Here is a 22,322-nt window from a genome sequence, read left to right on the forward strand (position 1 = left end):
ACAAAGTGTAGGGACAGAGGTGAATTCACAGAAAGCCAGCAGGAAGCTACTAAAAACCTGGGCCACCATGGCAGTGACTCGGACCAAGATGCTGGTGGTGCAAATGGGGAGCAAAAGCTAGATTTGGGATTTTAAAGATAGAGTTGGCAGGATTTGCCAATGGCAACAATAGCTAGAGAGAGATATTCAGCCGCTTGTGGTTTAACTCAGTTTTGTTTTCCTGCCTCCCAGCACCTGCCCACACACCTCTCAATGTTTTTGGATTTAAGACCAGGGATCCTTCAAGCTCATACACCCCTCCTTTACATCTTTCTTAACTACTCTCGCTAGTCCTTGAACAAACCTTTGCCTTCAAAGACAGGGATAGGAAACTTAGAACTTAATTCTTTGTTTTCACCTGAGTGCTATAGGTGATGCTCTATTGGAGTACCACTCTCAGAGGACAGTCTAGAATGTATTATCGTGGCACTTGACACAGTGATGAGTGTGTGATAGGCTCCAGGTACATGGATGAGCTGATCATAAACTAAGGTGGCGGAACAATACTGAGTAGACATGTAGAAAACCAGAAGCAATCATGAATTCACATATGTCATAGTAATACATTAACACGTTAACATCTTGGGATGTGTGTCAAATGAGGTCAGTTTGCCTGGGTATAGCAGGGAGATGACCCATCATGGTGGCTGAACTTCTACCACCATACAGTAGCCTCTCAGAAAGCTTACCTACAAATTGATTCCATCAATCTCAAAATGAAACTTTAAGGAAATAGAAATCAGCATACCTAGGGCTGGCATTCACCACGGTGGTGTCTTCCGTGGTCTTGGTTTAGAGGTATGAGAAGAGGACCCCCCCCGAGGGGTCCTCTAGGAGCTGTGAAGTTTTTGTAACCGTTTGCACACAGCTTGAGTTCCAAGCATTGTCTCAATCTCCACCTTTTTTTTTTTTTTTTTTTTGAGAGAGAGAGCAAGTGAGAGAGCAAGAGCAGAGTGAGGGGCAGGGTGAAGCAGGCTCTCCACTGGGCAGGGAGCCCAATGTGGGGCTCGATCCCAGGACTCTGGGACCATGACCTGAGCCAAAGGCAGACGCTTAACCGACTGAGCCACCTAGGTGCCCCTCAGTCTCCACCTTGATCCCATTAGTGAAAGAGGGAGGCTTTGGGAGTCAGCCACAGGAAAAAGTGTCAATCAGGACACTTTTGTCTTTTCACCGTTGGCCTTGGAAGATAACTTTTCAAGCTAAGGAAAAGGGATGAGGCTAGATTGGGCATTTCCTGGCTTAACATAAATAAGATTTTTTAAAAAGAGAGAAATTTATATTTTAATATGTTATAAGCACAATTGCTCAGAAAGTGGTTTACTATTGAGAAAAGAAAAATATATTTGAGTAGAGGCTATATCTCAGACCCAAAATCTACTTTTTTTTTTCTTCTGGTCACAAGCTTTTTCTACTTTGAGGCTTTTGAGTTTGAGCTATTTAATTCATTTGATTATGAAATTATTTCATCTTTTTAATTCCTCAAAGAAAAAATATATTTAAAAACATAATTAACTTACATTTAAAGATGAAATATTGAAACATTTTCCTCTAAAATGGAGAACAACACAGGGAGATGCACTATATAGATATATGTCATATCTATTCAACATTTGGAGTCTAAGCCAGTACAATAAAAGAGGAGGAAAAGGATGAGGAAGAAGGAGAAAGAAAGAAGAATAAAGAAGAGGAGGAGAAGAAAAAAAGAAGAGAAGAAAAGGAAAAAAGAAAACAAGGAAAGAAAAGAAATAAAAAATAAATTTTAAAGTAAAGAATATGTACTGATAAGAAAGAAAGAAAAATATTATTCATAGACACAATTCCTTTTGTACATAGAATATTTTTAAAATTCTAGAGATTCGTTATTGGAATTAATAAGTAAGTCAAACAAGATATTTGGATATAAGTTCAATGTAAAGTAATGTGAAATCAATAGTATTTTTAGTCACCAGCAACAAAGAGTATGAATATGAAATTTAAAAAAAATAATTTACAATGGCATAAAAAATGATCAAATACTTAAGAACAATCTAACTAATACTGCAAGACCTCTACACAGAAAATTATGCAACAGAATTGAAAGAAGATAAAGAAAATCTGGTAATCTACGCCAGGAAATTTAACAACTTAGATAAAATGATCAAGTTCCTTGAAAAACAACTTAATGAAACCAACGCAAGAAGAATACTCCTGTATCTGTTAAATAAGTTAAATCCATAATTTAAAACTTTCCAAGAAAATTCTAGGACCAGATGACTTTACTGATATATCTTTTCTTTTTTTTTTTTTTTTAAAGATTTTATTTTTATTTATTTGACAGAGAGAGAGACAGCCAGAGAGGCAACACAAGCAGAGGGAGCAGGAGAGGGAGAAGCAGGCTTCCCGCAGAGCAGGGAGCCTGATGCGGGGCTCGATCCCACAATCCTGGGATCATGACCTGAGCCGAAGGCAGACGCTTAACGACTGAGCCACCCAGGCGCCCCTGATATATCTTTTCAAACATTTAAGAAAAAGTTATACCAATCTTACAAAAACTCAGAGAATCAGGAAAGAGGAAATATTTCCCTACTCATTTATGAGGCCAGAATAACACTGACACTTAGGGTGGCCAACTGTCCTCATTTTCCAGGGACTGAGGGGGTTCCTAGAATGGGAACTTTCAGTGTTGTGACTAGGAAGTCCCAGGAATATCAGAATGAGCTGATCATTCTACTGACACCAAAACCTGAGAAGGAAATTACAAGAAAGGAAAACAACAGGCCAAGCTAATTCACAAACACAGATGCAAAAAATTCTGAACAAAGTATTAACAAATTGGTTAATATATACAAAGGATAACATATTATGATCAAAGTTTTATCTTAGAAACACAAGGTTGATTTAACATTCAAAGGTCAATTGGAATAAGCTACCTCATTCACTGAATAAAGAAGGAAAACAACATGATCATCTCAATAGATGCAGAAAAAGCTTTTGAAAAAATTCAATATCTGTTTTTTTTTTAAAGATTTTATTTTATTTATTTAAGAGAGAGAGCACATGAGAGGGGGGAGGGTCACAGGGAGAAGCAGACCCCCTGCTGAGCAGGGAGCATGATGTGGGACTCGATCCAGGGACTCCAGAATCATGACCTGAGCCGAAGGCAGTCACTTAACCAACTGAGCCACCCAGGCGCCTGAAAAAATTCAATATCTGTTAATGAATTTTAAAAAACACCTCCGTGAATTAGGAGTGGAAAAAAATTTATTTACTATGATAAAGGGTACTTATCCTAAACTTTTATTCAACATGTCACTGGAGGTCTTTGCCACAATGATATGGCACAAAGAGGAAATAAAGTTAACAAATATTGGAAAGGAAGGGGGAAACTGGCATTGTTTGAAGATGACATAATTATGTACATAAAAAATCAAAAAGAATCTACAAAATGTTAGAATTAATAAGTGATCTCAGCCAGATTGTTGGATATGATGTCAATATTTAAGAATCAATTATATTTCTATATACTGGCAACAAATGGAAATAGGAATTATTTTTAAACTATAGCAACACATAGGAATAAACTTAATGACAGAAGTACAAGACACTGAAACTACAAAACACTGCTAAGAGAAAGTAAATAGAGAGATATACCATATTCATGGAATGGAAGACTCAGTATTGTTAAAACTGACCTATAGATTCAACATAATCCCCCACAAAATCCCAGCAGGCCTATTTTTGTTGAAAATTAGCATACTGTTTTTAATTGTTCTTAGTATTCCTTCCCTTTCCTTTCTTAAGATAAATTTTATTGGGGTTTAATTTACACACTTTAAAATGCCCCCAATCTGAGTGTTCAGTTCAGTCAGTCTTGAAGACCTACACACCCTTATCAGGTTATGAAACATTTCCATCACCCCCAAAACTCCCTCAGACCCTGGCCTTGGACAACCACTTATCTGTTTCCTGTCTCTATAGTTTAGTTGTACCTTGTTTTAAAATCTCATTTAAATAGAATCATACAGCATGTATGATCTTGAGTCTGGTTTCTTTTAATCAAAATAATGTTGTTCGGAATTCATCCATGCTGTCTCATGAGACAGCAGTGTGTTGTTGTTATTGATGAGTGCTACTTATTGATTGAATATACCATAACTTACATATACATTCACCAGTTGATGGGCTTTTGGATTCTTTCTAGTTCAGGTCTACTGTGAATAAAGCCATCATGGACATTCACATACAAGTCTTCGTGTGGTCACACATTTTTATTTCTCCTTGGTAGATAGTGAAGAGCAAATGCATCACATAGCAAATGTATGATGAACTGTATAAGAAACTGTCCAAACGTTTTCCAAAATGGTCGGACAACGAATAAGAGTTCCAAGTATTGCACAGCCTTGTCAAAATTTAGTAGTGTCAATCCTTCCAACTCTTGCTCTTCTGGTAAGCACGTTGGACCTCTGGAACCCAAACCCCATGTGGAAACAGGGCTGGTGGGGGCTGTACCCCAGCACCCTGCAAAGAGAATTCTGAAAAACCAACATCTCATGCAAACAGGATATAAGCTTTTGTCAGAAAGATCAAAGGGGCTTGAGGTTTTTCTTCACAACCTCAGGCAGCCTTGCCTGTCTCACTCTCTCTGGCTTTATCTATTCATTTCTGTCCACAGCCAGGAAGAGATGGCAGCAGGGGAGACTCAGCTCTATGCAAAGGTCTCCAACAAGCACAAGGGCCGCAGCACCCCCTCGCTCCTGGACCCCCTCCTGGGAATGGGCTTCCCAGCACACACTGCGTGAGTACCGTCCCACCGCCGCGGGCCCCTGGGTGTGTGTCCCAGGCCCCCCAGCCCCTCTGGCCCCTGCCGCACATCAGCAGGCAGCTCAGAGCACTTACTTCCTGCCCACAGGGTGCACCTTGCAGTGCGAGTTACTGTCTCAAAATAAGGCCTTTTTCTCCTTTTGATAAATGACATGATCTTTGCCCTTTAAAGACAAACTCTGCTGGCTGGCTGCCTGGCTGGCTGGTAGAGGGACCCTGACATTTGTAAAAATTGGGAGTCATGTGTTACTGGGGCACCCCCATTTTTCAGGGTTTGGAGGAGCTTGGGCCTGGTTGTACCCTCTCTGCAGTTCAGTGACTGAGATGACACCATAAGGTATTTCAGACTCTCAGTTGAAGGGAGCTGTTGCAAGAACCACCATCAAGAATGTATTTCTAAAGGGTGTGGGGAAACCATTCATCTATAGGGAAAATCTCTTCAATGTCTGATCATTGAAAGAGATGGTTAAGAAAGTGCCAGAACAGCATTGACTCGATGCTGCTTACCCAAGGAAAAGGTCCCCATATGGAAAATTTTAACCTTAAGAGCCATCCTGTCAGAGAAAGAAGTCCCTAAAAGCAATGTGCTATGATAGGGACATGGGGTACTAATTTTTCACAGGCTTATTCACATGGGAAAATGCATCAGAAGTCCGTTTAACGGGTGCCTGGGTGGCTCAGTCGGTTAAGCGTCTGCCTCCAACTCAGGTCATGATCCTGGGGTCCTGGGATCAAGCCCCGCGTCGGGCTCCCTGCTCCGTGAGGGGCCTGCTTCTCCCTCTCCCTCTGCTGTTCCCCCTGCTTGTGCTCTATCTCTTTCTGTCAAATGAATAAATAAAATCTAAAAAAAAAAAGAAAAAAAAGTCCCTTTAAGTAACTTTGGATTGGGGAGGGGACCAAAGTTTCCTTAAACATTATAACAAAACCCTGAGCAAATTGGCTGAAATCACTTGGAAGCTACACCCTTTTCTTTTCTAACCCAAATCAGAACTTTGTTGCCTTTATGTTGATAATAAACCAGGGATCTTTGAAATAAGCAGTGGAACTATGTGCCAGACCCCAACCTGGGCACCTTCCCTTGGGTGCAGCCAGGGACACTGAGACCAGAGAACTCAGGCAGTGGTGGGGCAGGACCCCACTCTTGGCCCTTCTAAAGCCCATCCTATATTACACTACTGAAGCTGGATGCGGACTCATGCTCAGAAGTCCTTGTAGTTGAAACCAATGTCATCCCTGTCAGTATTCACCAATAGCAACATGGGGCAGCGCCATGTTGGTTTGCTCATCAACTCCAGCTATTTCCGGGCTGAATTCTTGAGAGAGTTATCTTAGCCGTACTCCATCCTGTTCAATTTGGTCCCATTCAGTTAAATTTAATTCAGTGTATATACATCCTGGTTTATAGTGGTGAGTATGACACCGTTGGGCCTCAGGGACCTTGCAGGCTGGTAGAGGAGGTGAACAGACACAAGTCTATATGGATGAAGCATGGTGATGGTACGTGTGGTGAGGAAACAGGATGGGCTGCACGACCACCCCACTGGGAGGGTTGGGGAAGTTTTCCTGGAGGAGGGACACTTGAGCCAAGCTTGGAAGAAGCAGTGCCATTTCTCTAAGGGCGTGTTGGCACAGGGCTGCATTTTGGCAGGGGGCACGTGGGCAAGCCAGGGATGCAGCCCTTCACAGCCAACTTGCGGATCCAAGAGTGGGTTCACCTGGCTTTGGTGCAGGGTGTGGGGACTGGCCAAGGAGGCAAGATTGTGGGCATGGTTGGAGCCCGTGCCCAGGACTGGAGGCTGGAGCCCCTGAGCAGGGGAGGTATGAGCAGGTCTGCATTTTCAGAAACCACAGTGATGCCACATGGAGAGGGAGACGGAGGCCTGGGCAGGGGGTCCAGCTGCAAAGTCTAGCAGTCCAGGCCCTCGTGGGGGCCTCCCTGAAGGTCCCATGTGCTGCAGGGCTACCCTTGCCTCCCTCCTGCTTCCCCAAAGAATAGACGGCAGGTCTCTGAATGCTCCTCTCGTTCTGCTTTCCTATAGGCTAAAGGCCCTGGCAGCCACTGGAAGAAAGACGGCGGAAGAGGCATCCAATTGGTGAGTAGGGCTGTCTCTGCAGATGTGCTGAGTACTTGGCTTTGAGAGCTCTGCAGGGCGGACACGGGGAGGTGCCCCACATACACCAGGCAGCCAGGGAGGGAGCCCCTGCCTGCCCACCCAGCACCGAAGGAAAGGGGAAAAGAACCCGCATTTAAAATGGCAAACAGAGGAGAAAGATTAAAATTTGAACAAGCCTTTCTTCACTTAAAAATCTGAGTTTACCCAAATGTGGCTATCAAAGAAGAAAGCAAGCCACGTGATTTGTTGAGTAAATAGGGAAGATATAAAATAGAGGTCCCCACTCTCTCAGGCTACCTCTGATGGGGAGAGAGTTTACTGCTGGTCGTGGATGCCCCCTGAGGCATCAGGGGCCAGGTTGTGGGGTCCCGGGGGAGGAACTCAGGGTTCCAGGAGGCTCCACCACCAATCAGCTATGCACTCCGCAAGCTGCCCACTGCTGCAGGCCTCGGCTTTCTGCTCTGGGATCACCCCGTTCTCCAGCACCCAGTCCCGCCTGAATGTGCCGTGATGCTGTCATTCTGCCCCTAGGTGGGAAGTCCCCGCATGCTCTGCTCTGGAAAACTGCAGCAAAAATCAAGCAATAAAAACCAGGTCTCAGCCAGCTGGGGTGCCCTCCCAGAGCAGGATGGCAAATGCCGACAGTAGGTCTCTGATTGGCCAGCATGTCCTCACTGGGAACCCCCTTCTTTCCCCAAAAACTCTAGGCCAAGGGCAAACTATGCAACCCCTCTACTAGATGAAGGGAAACACCCAGAATCCTCTGCGCTAGGCTGACTCTAAAGTCGGTTGCCAAATTTGAATTTCAAATGAAACCCACTGCCTCGAGGGCCAAGGTGACTTCCTGCTACTTACAACTCAGCCAAGCAGATCACAAGTCCCACCGAGACATGGGGAGACAGTGGGGTCCCGTAGGCTCCACCCAGAGTGGGCCGACCTTAGCTAACCAGGGAAGTGCCAATTAAGATGCCATTAAAAATGAAAAGCAGCTTCAAGCGTCCACGCGGGTGAGCGGAAGGGGGTCTCTCCCTGTCCTGGCTGCAGTCTGGGGTGTGTATCAATGCGGCCGCCCATCACGGACTTCCACGTCCAGGTCCGTGCCTTGGAAACATACAAAGGGCCCAAGAAACATGTACAAAGATCTTGATTACCGTGCTACGAAACTGTTCAAAAAGAAACCAATGTCAGTGTCCGGCAGTGGAATGGATGGGTAAAATATCGCACATGGGTGATGAGCATGCACGGCCCTTGGACGCGCTTAACCGGATGCGTACACATCAACTTGGGTCAATTGCAAAAACATGGTGTGGACTAAAAACAGTGCAACCTGCAGAATAATTTAAACAGTTGCTTATGATTGATATAAAACACACGTGTGTGTCATCTGTGGATTGGTCACTTAAGTTTCTGGAAGGAAGAGCAAACAGTGAAGGATGCATTTGCGCCAAGATGAAGGGGCAGAGCGCCCTCTGTTGGTGTTTTACTCTTAAGGAGCCTCTGTGTGCATAGCTCCTGTCTCCTCAAGCGGCCACATCCCGCCCGCTAAACTCAGTCTTACATCTCGGGCACGTCTCTGCATCACTTGAAATTCTTCAAAACCATGACTCCTGATGAATGCATGATCAATAAACTTACTGTCACTTATCTTATCTTTATGTCTTTCCTGTTACAAATCACCTGCCATGAAATACCTCACGCGTTCAGTGTTATTTGCTTTCTCCTTTGGAGAAAGTTCTGGAAGTAGAATTGTCAGTTCAAATGGGATGGGTATTCGAAGGCTCTTGGTGCATCCTGACAATTTCCTTTTATACAAAAGTTGCACAGATCCACTGCACCTTTGACACATGGAGCATAACCTTCTTCCTTTCAAAAGCATTGTGTTAATTTGACAGATGAGAAAATGGTGCCTTGGGGTTGTCTTAATTCTTGTTTCTGTCATCAGTGAGTATGAACTTGAATTTGGGGTTATATGTCACCTCTCCTTGTCCTTAAAATAACCTTCTGAATACAAAGAAAATATAGAATAGCCACCTACATTTTGTCTAGGTTTGTTTTTTTGTTTTTCTTTTTTAGTTTTGACTTTTACGCTCAATTTGAAGTCGGATAGAACGAAATGTGAATGTTTTCTACAAATTTTCTGGCCCCCAAAGACTGTTTGAAGACCAGGCCACCTTCTCTCACTGTCTTGGTCTTTGGCCCGGGAATCAGACTCATGTGGGGCAGAGCCTGGGGTGGGGGGGCCCGGCGCCATGCCGCGGCCACACCAGCCTCGCTGCGGGGGGCTGGCGGTGAATTTGTGCAGCGTGTCACCTCTGGTGCTGGGTTGCTGCCCCCCACGCGGGGAAAGTGTCCTGCCATCGTGGCACGGGTGAAATCAGCCTGTTCTCTTACAGGCTGCGTTGTCATCGTGATGACCCTTCTCTGGATGACCCCATCCCCCAGGAGTACGCCCTCTTCCTCTGCCCCACGGGGTCCCTGCTGGAAAGACTGCAGGGGTTCTGGAGAGAGAGCAAGAGTCAGTGCACAAAGAACCGAGCCCATGAGGTCTTCCCTCACATAACGCTCTGTGACTTCTTCACGGTGAGTCGGCCCCACCCTTCACTTCCCCTCATCTGGGCAACTCCTAGGCATTCCTCAGAGCCCCACTCACTTAGCCCCTCCCGTTGTTAAGTCTTCCCCGCTCCCCAGGCAGAAGGGCTGCCGCCCTTTGTGCTCCCACCATCGTGTTGCTTGTGTGTCTAGTGGCACTGTCCACGTGCTGTGGCAATGTGTCTGGTGCCACCCTGCATCCCTTAGGAGACTAACCCCTCGAGAGGAGGTAGATGCCTCACTGGTCTTGGCACTCCGAGACTAGCACAGTCCCAAGGCACAGAACTTCCGGTGCGAAAACCAGGAAAGTCCCGGGCAAACCGGTGTGAGTTGGTCCCCCTCCTTTGCCAGCAACAGCATTTGTGACAGTCAGGCTCCTTCCCGCGTGTCCTGGGTAGCTCGGCAGGGAAAGGAAGGCAGCCAAAGCCAGGGATGAAAGTAACCTTAGAAATGGGCACGCTTCGTCACGGCAGCCAGGGGCCACCTGGCCTCCCAGCTCGTCTTCCCAACCCCCTGGGACTTGCACCCAGCACGCACGTGTCCCCACAGACACACACACACACACACCCCACGTGACCCACACAGACACGGACGTAGATACACACACGCACCCCTCCCTTCTCTTGTGTCAGCCGCCCCACCAACGCCCAGCGCACGTCCAACCCTGCCGGGGCTGGCCGAGCACCCTTCCTGGCAGAAGAGCGGCAGAGGGACTGAGTCTCTGCCTTTCATGCTGCAGAACGCAGCGCTCAGCCTCCACGTGCAGATGTCCCCCCGCAGCTCTGTTTGTAACGACTCTGTGCTTCCACTTACCTGAGACCCAGAGATACAATGTGGACAGACGGTCACTTATTCAAGGTCACACCCTCCATACGTCATGTGCTTCCCCAGGCCCCACAAGGGCCGCTAAGATGTAATAGACGGATGAATAGAGCCAGCTGATCAGAAGGGGACATAAAAATGCATATTAAAACTACAATGCAGCTGGTTCCTCAGAGGATGAAAGGTGCTGTGGGAAATTCGGAGGGAACCAGCTGCCGGGAAGAGCAGGGCTTGGGCTGATTTCCTGCCGGGGGCAGGAGGGGGAGTGGGGGGGAAGGGTCTGGGTTTCACTATGGTTTCACCGTGGTCCCATGTGGCCACGTGGGTCTTCCATGTGGAGGAAGGTCTTCAAGCCCAGGAAGTGGCTTGGGCAACGCTGAGCCCCGGAGGCAGGAGGGGGAAGTGCACTGAGGGCTCTGATCAGTGCCCACGGCCCTGGTGCTCAGGCTGAGCAGTGTAGACAGCACTCTGCGGGTGATGGGGGGAGCACCTGCCGCCTCGGGGTGTTGGCCAGTGCCCACGGCCCTGGCGCTCAGGCTGAGCAGTGTAGACAGCACTCTGCGGGTGACAGGGGGAGCACCTGCCGCCTCGGGGTGGAGGGTGGCATGGCAGGGGCACGGCATTAGGTAGCGTGGTCAGACTGAACTGTGTGCAGTGAACTGGGGGGCAGTGGGGAGACTGGGTCAGAGCCTGTGTTGGTTCACGGTCCCCCATGAAGCAGACCCCAAGCTGGAATTAGAAGTGCTAAGAGATTTATTTGGGAGAAACACCTGTGAAGGACAAAGAAGAAAGGGACAGGCAGGAGAGGTGGGGAGGACAAGGCAGCAGAACCTCAGCCCGCCAACACTGCTCCGAGCAGGACAGCCGGCTGACAGGGAGCCTGGGAGCCCAGACCACCTCCAAGGAAACCACATCAGGGGCAGTGACGGGCACAGTCACCGCGGGAACGTGGCCGGATGCTGGGGACTTAGGCCACTGTCCTCCTCACTGTGAGCTCTGAGCAGTGCATGCCCGTGACTGCCTCGGAGTCCACGGGAAACCTCCAGAAGCCAAATGATGCAATGCTGACTACAGCTGTGGGTTGAGTTGACATGACATGGAGGGACGGGAGGTAGCCAGGGTGACAAGTGACTTCCAACCCAGACACTTAAAGGATATTCCATTTCGAATTTTACCCGAAATCTCTAAGAAACTGAGGACCGGGTAAAGAACAAATCCATAACCCCAAACACATGGACAAAATAAATTACATTCCAGCATCGTGACCAGAAATAGGCTCAGTTGGCTGCATGATTTTTGCTAAGTTAATAGTTGCCCTTCTAACAAAAGGCGAGAAAGCACATCCTCTGTCTCCTCTCCCTTAGTGTGAAGACCACAAGGTGGAATGTCTGTATGAGGCTCTAAAGAGAGCTGGGGACAGGATCCTGGGCTCCTTCCCCTCGGTCGTCCCTCTGGTTCTCCACTCTTCCATCAGCTATCTGGGCTTCTTCGTGAACGACAGCCCTGCAGACGTCATCCGGGAGTTTGCCATAATGTTCGCTACAGAAGCCTCTGTCTTAGCAGGTAGGCAGCCCTGGACACCTGCACATGAAAGGCGCGGTTAATAGGGGGTGACCGCTCTGCGTCTCGGGCCAGGCTTGCTCCTCGGGTACAGTGGGGGTGCAGGCTGCTCCTTGCTGCCGTGGCGGCCAGACGGCTGGCTGGGCTGGGCTCTGGGCACACACGCACCCTGGCCCGGGACGTTTCCATCCTCACCTCTCCCTTTCCAGCCAGCTCCTCTGACATGGCCTTAGTCTGAGGCTGAACAGTTTAGCCGGAGCTAAATCTAATGAGCCAGGATGTCCTTCAAAAGGAAAGCAGACTCCGAGAACCAGCGGTCATCTTTTCTCTAAGTAGGAATACCTTTGTTTGCATCGATGTGGTTTTTGAGAACACTTGGCACTCTCCAGCTGCCCCGGGAAACTGTCCCAGGAGGGGACATTGAGTGGCCACATGAAGACGGTGGATTGCAGGCTGGTGCCCATGCTGGGGGATCGGGAGCTTCCCAGCCCCATGCCCACCTTGGGCAGATCCCCTCCTGGGGTCAGTGCTGTGTGTAAAACCAAGTCCTACTTGGTTTTTGGTAATGTTTTAGGGAGGAGCATGGTCTTTTTTCCTTGGCTTCTTGGGGAAGGATTGTCTAGACTCACTTTGAGGATCTGCAAACCTCCCTTTTCCCCCAGCACCTGCGCTGGTCTGAAGACGGGCTCCGGCTGGGGTTCATGGGAGGGACTCTGGACTTGACCTCCGAAGACGAGAGTTCCTCCGGAGTCTCTGGTTAGCGCTAGGCCTTCATTGAGCCTTATCAGCTCCAGGACTTGCTCTTCTTGCTCTGCAAATCGGTGAGGCCTCTGGCCCTTCTAACAGCACAGCCTGTTTCTGTGGGGCTTCCCCATCGGTCCTGGCACACGGAAAGCATTCAGTGTTGTGACTCCAAGTGCCCTGGTGGGGACCTCCCGCCCTGCCCGCTGCAGGCGTCCAGAGACCCCGTTCTCAGATGCGCCTGGACACAGATCTGGCCACATCAGGAGGTCACCGAATCCTGGATTTCCGCCTGGAGGTGTGCCTCTGGACTCTGGGATTCCATTTGCTGGATGATTATTGGCTTACCCCGTGTCTTTGCAGATCGGTGTCCTTCATATAAACAAGAGTCAAAGGTGGCTCTTCAATCTCCTTGCCTCCAAAGGACAACATGGTCTCATCATGCCATGCCCTGTCGGCCCCTTGCCGCGGAGCAGGCACGGCACTTATAAAGAGTAGCATGCCCGCCCAAGGTCACTGTCATGGGGTGAAAGTGTCCCCTAAAATTCCTGTCCACCCAGAACCTTAGAAAAGGACTTTATTTGGAAATAGGGTCTCTACAGATATAATTAGTTAACACAAGGCCAGACTGGAGTCGGGTGGGCCCTACATTCAGTGACTGATGTCCCTCTAAGAGAGGAGAGGACACCCAGAGACACAGGGAGGAGGCCACAGGAGGAGGGAGGCAGAGATATGGGGATGCGGCCACAAGCCAAGGAGTGCCAGGAGCCCCGGGAACCTGACGCGGCAGGAAGGACACTGCCCAGAGCCCTCAGAGGGAGGGCAGCACTGCCCACACCCGGATTTCGGACTTCTGGCCTCCAGGCTGTGAGAGAACACACTTCTGTTGGTTCAAGCCCCGCAGTCCGTGGCCATTTGTGACAACAGCCCCAGGAAAGCAACCGAGTCCCCTAAGCAGTGGTCGGAGCTGGAACATGGGGCCAGCCCTGTCTCGTTCGGCCCCACCTGGGTTCCTGCTGACCAGCCCTGCACTTCTCTTGCCCCGCCCTGCCACACCCGTGCCTTGGGCCTGACCCCGAGGGGTGCAGAGGGGCCTTTCAGCTTCAGCGTGTCCTGGGCCCCTCTCCGGGCAAGTGGGCCCCCCACCCCCCAGTGAAACGCCCCCACAGGCAGGGGCTGTGGGGAGCAGACAACACAAGGGCCCATTCAGAAGTCATGTGTGGTTCACTGGTAACTCAGATGACATTGAGCGTGGGTCTTTCCCAGGCCACGCTGACTCACGTGGCAAGGCCATCCTCCCCGCAGTGCTCAAACACCTAAAGAAGGAATTTCCCCACCACCCACACACAGTCTCAATTTCAGCTTCTCACCTCGACAGTTTCTTGTTTGCTGCTAAAGGCTGGTGTAGGGGATGGGAGACATCGGTGGGGCTGGCGGGTCTGGGTCCAGGAAGCGACTGCAACATTGGTGACATTTTCCAGGGGAAAACCCCCAATCCTGTCTGCTGTATGGGTTGCCCATGGGAGGGGTGGCAGGTAACCAGTATTTACTAAAAGACGCCCAGAGATGTGAACGAAGAGACTGGTTTCAGTGCAGCCTCAGCAGGTGGTAGTCACTGTCCCCAAGCTGTTGCCGTCAGAACGAAAGCTGAGTCAGGCCAAGATGCTCCCAAGGTCACCCACCAGAAGCAGGTCTACCTAATACCAAATCTGTGTGTTCCCGTCGGTCTCTGCCTCCCCGGAACACGCACTCCTTTGTGGCCCAGCTGAAAGCAGAACCTGGCCGACGTCAGGGCTCAGGAATGAGGACCGGGAGGGCTGGGGCCACCAGGGCAGAGGCCAGCCAGAAAGACCAGGGGCTGGCTGCTCCGAGGGCTTCCTGCTTCACCGAAGGGAGCGAAATAGTAGAGATGCTGTCGTGTTTGACACAGCTGCATTGCCTGTGGGGTTTTCTTCCTGAGACTCTGAGGCTGAACCAAACCCCATTGAGCTAGAGCGCCGGGCTACCAGTCCAGGCCAATGCGTAATGTGCACACCGAGGGAATGAAGGAGAAGCTGTTTACTGCATCCATTTTAGTCAACTGTTTGGGCAACCAGCTAGCAAATCCACAGGCTCCAAACACCCCCAACCCATATCTCTACCCCTCCTCTTTCCTGCTCCTTGTAAGATCTGCAGTACCCAACCATCCCCTCTGTAAGCTGAACTCTGGAGACTACACAGTCTGGGGGGAGTCCTTGCCTTACCAAGAAAGCCCCAGTGCCCAGGGGGAAGGAGTGGGCGGAGGCAGGAAGCACCATGCAGAAAAGCTTTGCACCACCCCTCCTGGGTGCGTGGCCATCCTGGGTGCGTGGCCATCCTGGAAATGCAGTGCCGATGGTGTGGGTTAAAGCACCCATCATCCCTGTGTTTACCTGATCTCACAGACTGCACCGTGAAGCCTTGCACCAAGCAGCTGCATCTGACCTTGGCCCACAAGTTCTACCCCCACCACCAGAGGACACTAGAGCAGCTGGCCAGAGCCATCCACCCGGGCCACAGCTGCCAGTGGACCGCAGTGCTCTACTCCCGAGACATGCGCTTCGTGCACTACCAGGTGAGCAAACCCAGGCCTAGGAGCCTCGCCCAGAGCAGCCCATGGGAACAAATGGTTCCCACCGGCAGAGCACTGACCCCCAGGAGCCCTCCTCTGGAGGTATTTCAGGAAAAGGAAGACCGTCTATTGTTTTTTAAATCATTCCCCCTTTTGTGCAATTTGGAACTAGCATTCTTTTATATATGAGTTGCAGACACAAAAAAAAAAAAATTGGAAAAAGCAATGGTAGCATTGTTGGCAGTAAAAAATGGACTGTTGCAAAAATTTACAAATATGTTGTATTGCTTATTAATTTGTTTAAATGATGATTTCAATGAAGCCTCATTGCAAGACTTCCTCCCCGCAAATTGATTAGCTTACATGGAAAGTAGGCAGTGCTCCCTTTCAGACCCATGGAATTAGCATGAATAAATCCACCATGTTCCATGTTGTATGAGAAGCTATAAATAATCTCATGCCAAGGAAGGTGGATGTGAAAGTCTAAATATGCTCTAAGATCTTTCATATTAGAGACCAGTAAATAGTGATAAGAGATAGATGATAGATAGATGATAGATAGATAGATAGATAGATGATAGATAGATAGACACCAGAATTCATTTCCAAACCGATCCCAAGAATTCTGGGCCATATTCTCATATATGCTACTATCTATCATCAGACAAAGGCCTTGGAGTGCCTTCAAGGAAAACACTTGCGTCTTTTCCAGACCCTCAGGGCCCTCTTCCAGTACAAACCTCAGAACGTGGACGAGCTTACACTAAGTCCTGGCGACTACATCTTCGTGGACCCCACTCAGCAGGAGGAAGCCAGCGAGGGCTGGGTGATTGGGATCTCCCAGCGGACAGGCTGCCGAGGCTTCCTACCTGAGAACTACACGGAGCAAGCCAGCGAGTCTGATACCTGGGTTAAGCACAGGTGAGTGCGGCCTCTAGCGGCCACCCAAACATCTCTCCCTGAGTTAGTGTCCAAGAACGTCCCAATGAAAACAGCGGTTGCCATATTTGTATGCTTCTAGACCATTCCATCATGGGTAAAAATTGCCTTCTCCATGCCGGCAACATTATCCCTGCAGGTATACAGTTAATATCTTGGTCGATTCATGGTTTCTGCTGATAATATTCAGAAAACGTGAATTACTCTATTGGGCTTCTGAGATCATAATCCCAAAACAACTACAAAAACCACCACCTTATTATGGGCGTAAGAGATCATAATCAGAGATCCTAAGCTTGGCTTTATTTATCTTTCTGCGCAGTGTGTCAACTGTAAAGTCCTAAGATGCATGACTAGTTTTGCATTGCTCTACAGCAGATGACCACAAACTTCCCAGCTAAAGCAACACACGTTCATTATCTCCTAGTTTTCATGCATCAGGAGTCTGGGCGTGGCTTAGCTCGGGGTCTCCCAAGGCTGCAGTCAGGTTTGGGCGGGGGCTGGGGTCTCATCTGAAGCTCAGGGTCCTCTCCTGAGTTCACGTGGTGTTGGCAGAACTCATTTCCTAGAAACTGTAAGGCTCCTGGTGGCTTGCTTCTTCATGTTCAGCTGGAGAATCTCTTCACTTGAGCATTTCTAGCATCGTCTAGGAGGCTGAGGTTGCTCAGAATCATCAGGTCTTGGTTCCTTTTGTTCAATTTTCTTCCCTCAATTAATCTCTTTCCTCACATGTGTCACTAGGAGCAAGAAGAATAAAACAGGCCACACCTTTAACACTGTGCTTGGAAATACTCTTAGCTACACCACCAACTTCACTGCTTATAGGTTCTCCTCTCCACCAACAATTTCACTAAACTTTTTGCCACTACATGGTAAGGATCCCCCTTCCTCCAATTTCCTGTAACGTGTATCTGACTCCTTCCTGATTCTCCCAGCATCCATATTACCACAAACAGTCTGTCCAAAGTAGTTTCTTTATCGAGTTTCTCAAAATTCTCCCCACCTCCACCCACTGCTCAGTCCCAGAGCTGCTCCCATATTTTAGGCATTTGTCCCAGCAGCACCCCACTCCTGATCCCAAATTCAGGGTCAGTTAAGGTTTAGCCAGAGAACCAGAATAGCAGAATAGTAATTTATATATATATATTATTGTATATATTTTATACATATATAATATGAATACATTTCTAAAATATATAGTATTTTATAGTTAATATACAAAAATGATTTCATAATAATATAATAGTTTCTATTTATGTCATATTATTTATATTGTAATATATGTATATGTTACACACCACGTATATACACATCCATTTAAGTGTTTATTACAAGGAAGTGCTATGTGACACAGTTGGGGCGAAGGAGGGAGGAAAGGGAACACAGCTGCTGGAAACCATGGTGATTGAAATGCTTGTCTCCGTGTGACAATCGGGAAGGACTCCCCAGGCAGATGGGAGAGCAGTTGCTCTCTACTCTCTACTTACTCTCTGCTCTCTACTTGGAATCTCTGAGGTCAGGGAAGCCCTAAACCTTTTTTAAAGACCTTCCAACTGAATAAGTCAGGCCCACACAAGATAATCTCCCTTGGGACTAAGTTAAAGTCAGCTGACCAGGGACCTTAAGGGCATCTACGAAATCTCTGCACAGCGTGGCACGCTGTTCAGCGTTTGATTGGATAACCGGAAAAGGGTGTGTGTATGCTTTCCACCATGACCTAAATGGTCTGTAAAAGAGATCATGCAATTATGAAATAATGTATTTGTGAAATAAGTTAGAATACATCCATACAATGGAATACTTGCTGTGTTTAAAAAATGGTCACTTGGAAGTAATTTAGGTGCTGATGTGAAAAGATCTGAGACAGGCTGCAGAACACTGTGGTAGTACGGAACTGTTTGGGGGGAAGGGGGAAGTGAAACATGACTGTCTGCACATGTATATGTGTGATGTGTATTTATACGCATGCTTGTGCCTAAAAGATCCCTGGAAAGGAGCATCTCTAGAAACTTCCAACAGTGGTGCCCCGGGGGCTAGGGGAGGGGCCGGGAGAAGGAAGAGGACTTGGGAAGGAGACTTTGCTCTCTACCGTCCATGATTTGTAAATATTGGAACCATATATATGCATTACTTATTCAAAATATAAATTTACCCATTTTAAATTTAAAGAAAAGAATATGAGGACATCAGGTCAAAGAGAGAATAAACAGGAGAAGTCAGATAAATCCAGGGCTGGGGTTGCACGCACCATGCATGTTGGGCGATCCCTGCCTTCCCACACCCGATGCAAAAAGGGACACAGTTTCCACAAAATGAGCACAGTCATTCCAGGTGCAGTAGACCAGTCATCTGGAGAAGCACCATTTTCTCAGGGTACACATGGCTATGGGTCCTGTGGGCTACCACAAAGTCACATTGGTGCCCCAAGGGACTGCAGAGCTAATCCAATGCAGCCCCCTGTCCTGGAAAGCTGAGCACACTCTGGCCCAGGGAGGTGGGGAGGTCGGATGAAGTCGCACTTATTAAGGAAGCACTTGTTTCCCTTGAGAACCAGCTCTGTCTGTCACCAGGTCCCATGAATGCTTTAAGGAAATCAGGAGATGCTGGTTACACCCCAACTGACTGAGTTCCAGAAGGGGCAGGGTAGGTCCTCCACTCCCCGCTCAGGATGGGAGAGCTTCACTGCCACCAGGCAACTGGCAAACCCGGATGTTTCTAGAATACACGGTAAAGACTCTGTAGGAGACGAGTTTGTGGTTATTATATTTTTGGCTTCACAATTAATCTGTCAACCACCTGTGACCAGCATAACCAGTCTAGCCTTTAAGCCTGACATTGGTGGGACTATTCTTCCTAAGGACAAGACAAGTTTCCCTTATGAATTAATAAATACCAAGAAAAATTGCCACAAAAAGAGAGAAAACTAAGTAGTAGGCTCAGCGATGGGGTGTTCAATTGGCCATGTTTTGGAAGCACCCCCATCCTCCCTGAGGGAGCAGCAAGACATCCTGACAAACTGAGACATGTGGTTATGGACCCTTGGGCCGATAGCCAGCACTGCCGTCAGACTCAGTCCTCCTGGCAGAGTCTTCTAGAACTGCCAAAAGTGTACTTTATTAAGCCCCTAAAGCTTTTTAAGTTAGAAGATGATCCTTGAATGGCTGGACACATCACTAGACTGTTGAGTAGAGGGAAATGTGGTCTGGTGGCACCATCCAAAGACTAGCTTGCCGTGGGCAGACATGTACATACCTCAGACTGCGTGGGCTGCAGGACTGATATGTGGCATGTGCAGCCTGCTGGCCTTCCGGTGCCCAAGGACAGATGTGCACTTGCACCGGGAGGAGCCCCTACCTGCCAGAAGGGACACGTTTGAGTTTGCAGCCATGCTGTTCTGCTCGGCCACTGAAATATCCACCACCCATCAGCCCATCACCAATTCAACTTCAGCCTTTTTTCAATGGTTCCAGGAGGCTTTGGATTCACTGCATGACAAAATCACACCCCAATATCTGTCCGTGACCTTTAAGAAGATGAGAGGTGACCAGGGGGATACAATGGGAGAACGTCTTCATGAATCACAGTGGCTCTCAGTGCTCCACATAGAAGAACGTATGTAGCATACTCTAGAACAAAGAGTGGAGAGGCCGTGAGTGTTATAGCTTAGAGAACAGTTTGTCTTCTGGCCGTGATGAGAAGACTTTCCACACTGAAGCCGTACCGGTCCAGTAATTTCCAAAACCGCAGAGCAAGTTGGTGGCAAGTACCTCAGACATAATAAAGGTGCTGTTGTGGGCTGAATTCTGTCTGCCTCAGATTCCCTATGTTGAAGTCCTGGCCCCCAGCACCCCAGAATGTGACTGTAGAGATGGGGTCTCTACGGAGGGGATTAAAGAAGAATGAGGTCACTAGAGTGGCCCCCATGCAATCTGACCCATGTCCCTAAGAGAGGAGGAGATCAGGAAGCAGACAAGCACAGAGGGAAACCGCATGAGGACATGGGAGAGTAGGGTGTCCACACACCTAAGAGAGGGGCCTCGTGGGGAGCCAGCCCTGCCCACGCCTGGACCTCAGAACTCAGACTCCAGGACAGGGACAATACATGTCTGTTGTCTCAGCTGCCCAGTCTGTGGTGCCTTGTTACGGCCGCCCCAGGAATCTAATATGGGGATGTGGTCCATACAACCCCACGGACTGCAGCTATGCCCCTTTCAAAAGCCAGGGAGAATTTAAACCCATCTACTTCTGTGGCGTAAGTTGACCATTAAGTAGTTCTCCCAAGAGAAGATCAGAAATATTTAAACGTTAAGATCTTTCCTTTCTCCTCTCACTGGCATCTTGATTATATTTCATTTGAAAGACAAGAAAAAAACAATTTGGTTTTCTCTCTAACTGTAGACTTTACAGATGCTATTTATAGATAAGGAGGCTCTGTTGTGTGCGAGGGGAGGCTCGGGCAGGGTGCGGGCCCTGCCTCATCCTCAGGAAGAGGAAACCCACCGACGTTTCCTTTGTCAATAGGAGACTGTAAATAGGGCCTCTGCCCCGGGAGGAGGGAAATGTCAATGGTTTGGATGTGGACACCAGTGTTCTTGGTCCACTTATGGCCAGCTACAGCCCACAGCTCTCGGGAGCTAGCCTCTGACACTGAGAATATGTGAGCAAAGGAAATCTACGTGAGCTGGATCCCGCCAATGGGAGTTTCCAGCACAACACGGGGGGGTGACAATCTGAAAAGAAAAGGTACAACTTGCAGACAGTTTGAGAAGTGCGTTCACCAAATTGAAACACCATGGGGGCATGAATGGTCCGAGGCACGAGTTGGTGGCGATGGAAGGCTGGTGCCCGGAGGCTGGGGTGCAGGGCAAACGCTCCCGAGGTGCCCCTGGCTCTGGCCCTGGTCCGGTCTCAGCATGGACAGCTGGGGCCAGCGGTAGTTGCGGGAGAATCCAGAACATGAAGTGTCTACGGGGGAAACGCTAATATTCACACACGGGCTGAGGACGTAGAAACACACCACGTTCACGACTGAGGAAGATGAATCGTGAATGTATCGATTCCTCCTGGATTCATTGAACCTTCATGTTTAATGAAATGCCAGGAAAAATCCCAACGGGATCATTTGCTGGAACTTCAGTGAATGGTTGAAAAGTGTATCTGGGAGAATAAACGGGAGAGGAGCTGACAAAACTTTGAAAAATAAATATTACGAGGGGAGATAATTACCCTGATGACGAGTGATGCTGAGCATCTTTTCATGCGTCCGTTGGCCATCTGGATGTCTTCTTTGGAGAAATGTCTGTTCATGCCTTCTGCCCGTTTTTAATTGGATTATTTAGTTTTGGGGTGTTGATTATAGATTATTTTAAAATAGAATTTATAAAGATGATCTCCCCTTTCATAAAGTGAATTTCCCCTGGGGAACTTGGCCATTTGCTTGTTCTTGGAGGATGTAAGTGACCATTCACTCTTCTCCTCTGGGCCCTCCCCCTGTTCCTTCCAGACACACTCGATCCCCCTCATGTCCTGGAGCTCACATGACTCTAGTTAGCTGTGATCTTCTCCCTCCATCCTTCCCAGACCTCCTGAATGTGTGCCCACCTCACGGCATCTTTCTTGGTCCCGTGGACAGGTGGCAATTTCCTCACCACCTGCAACTCCTCGGGTCCTGTTTTACCAGCCATCCCACTAAATACCCTTTCCTATGTGTTTCCCTAGATCTTAATGTGTCTCTTGACTGCTTGTTCATTCTTGCATCCCACATCTATCCTCACACCTTTGGCTATTTCAGAAGGTAAATCTATGCAGATGGTGGACTAGTTTGCCTGGGCCACGTACCACGTACGCCAGCCTGGGGTCTTTTTTTTTTTTTTTTAAGATTTTATTTATTTATTTGACAGAGAGAGACACAGCAAGAGAGGGAACACCAGCAGGGGGAGTGGGAGAGGGAGAAGCAGGCTTCCCACTGAGCAGGGAGCCCGATACGGGGCTCGATCCCAGAACCCTGGGATCATGACCTGAGCCGAAGGCAGACGCTTAACGACTGAGCCACCCAGGCGCCCCCAGCCTGGGTCTTAAACAACAGACATCTCTTCCCTCATGACCGAAGGCTTTAAGTCCAAGAT

The 22,322-nt window shown here is 48.5% G+C and overlaps 1 protein-coding gene across 2 annotated transcripts in view; it reads left to right on the forward strand.

Annotated features, from left to right (window-relative positions):
• The first annotated feature begins 4,703 nt into the window (after nucleotides 1-4,703).
• UBASH3A (ubiquitin associated and SH3 domain containing A) overlaps nucleotides 4,704-22,322 on the forward strand; it is a 35,389-nt gene continuing 17,770 nt past the window's right edge. For both annotated transcript variants that reach the window (XM_032392613.1, XM_032392614.1), the window contains exons 1-6: nucleotides 4,704-4,816; nucleotides 6,882-6,935; nucleotides 9,350-9,536; nucleotides 11,732-11,930; nucleotides 15,092-15,261; nucleotides 15,971-16,179. In XM_032392613.1, coding sequence (XP_032248504.1) covers nucleotides 4,704-4,816; nucleotides 6,882-6,935; nucleotides 9,350-9,536; nucleotides 11,732-11,930; nucleotides 15,092-15,261; nucleotides 15,971-16,179 — 932 coding nt within the window. The remainder of the gene's footprint in view (nucleotides 4,817-6,881; nucleotides 6,936-9,349; nucleotides 9,537-11,731; nucleotides 11,931-15,091; nucleotides 15,262-15,970; nucleotides 16,180-22,322) is intronic.

Source organism: Phoca vitulina, unplaced genomic scaffold, assembly GCF_004348235.1.
Source record: "Phoca vitulina isolate PV1807 unplaced genomic scaffold, GSC_HSeal_1.0 scaffold68, whole genome shotgun sequence".
NCBI lineage: Eukaryota > Metazoa > Chordata > Mammalia > Carnivora > Phocidae > Phoca > Phoca vitulina.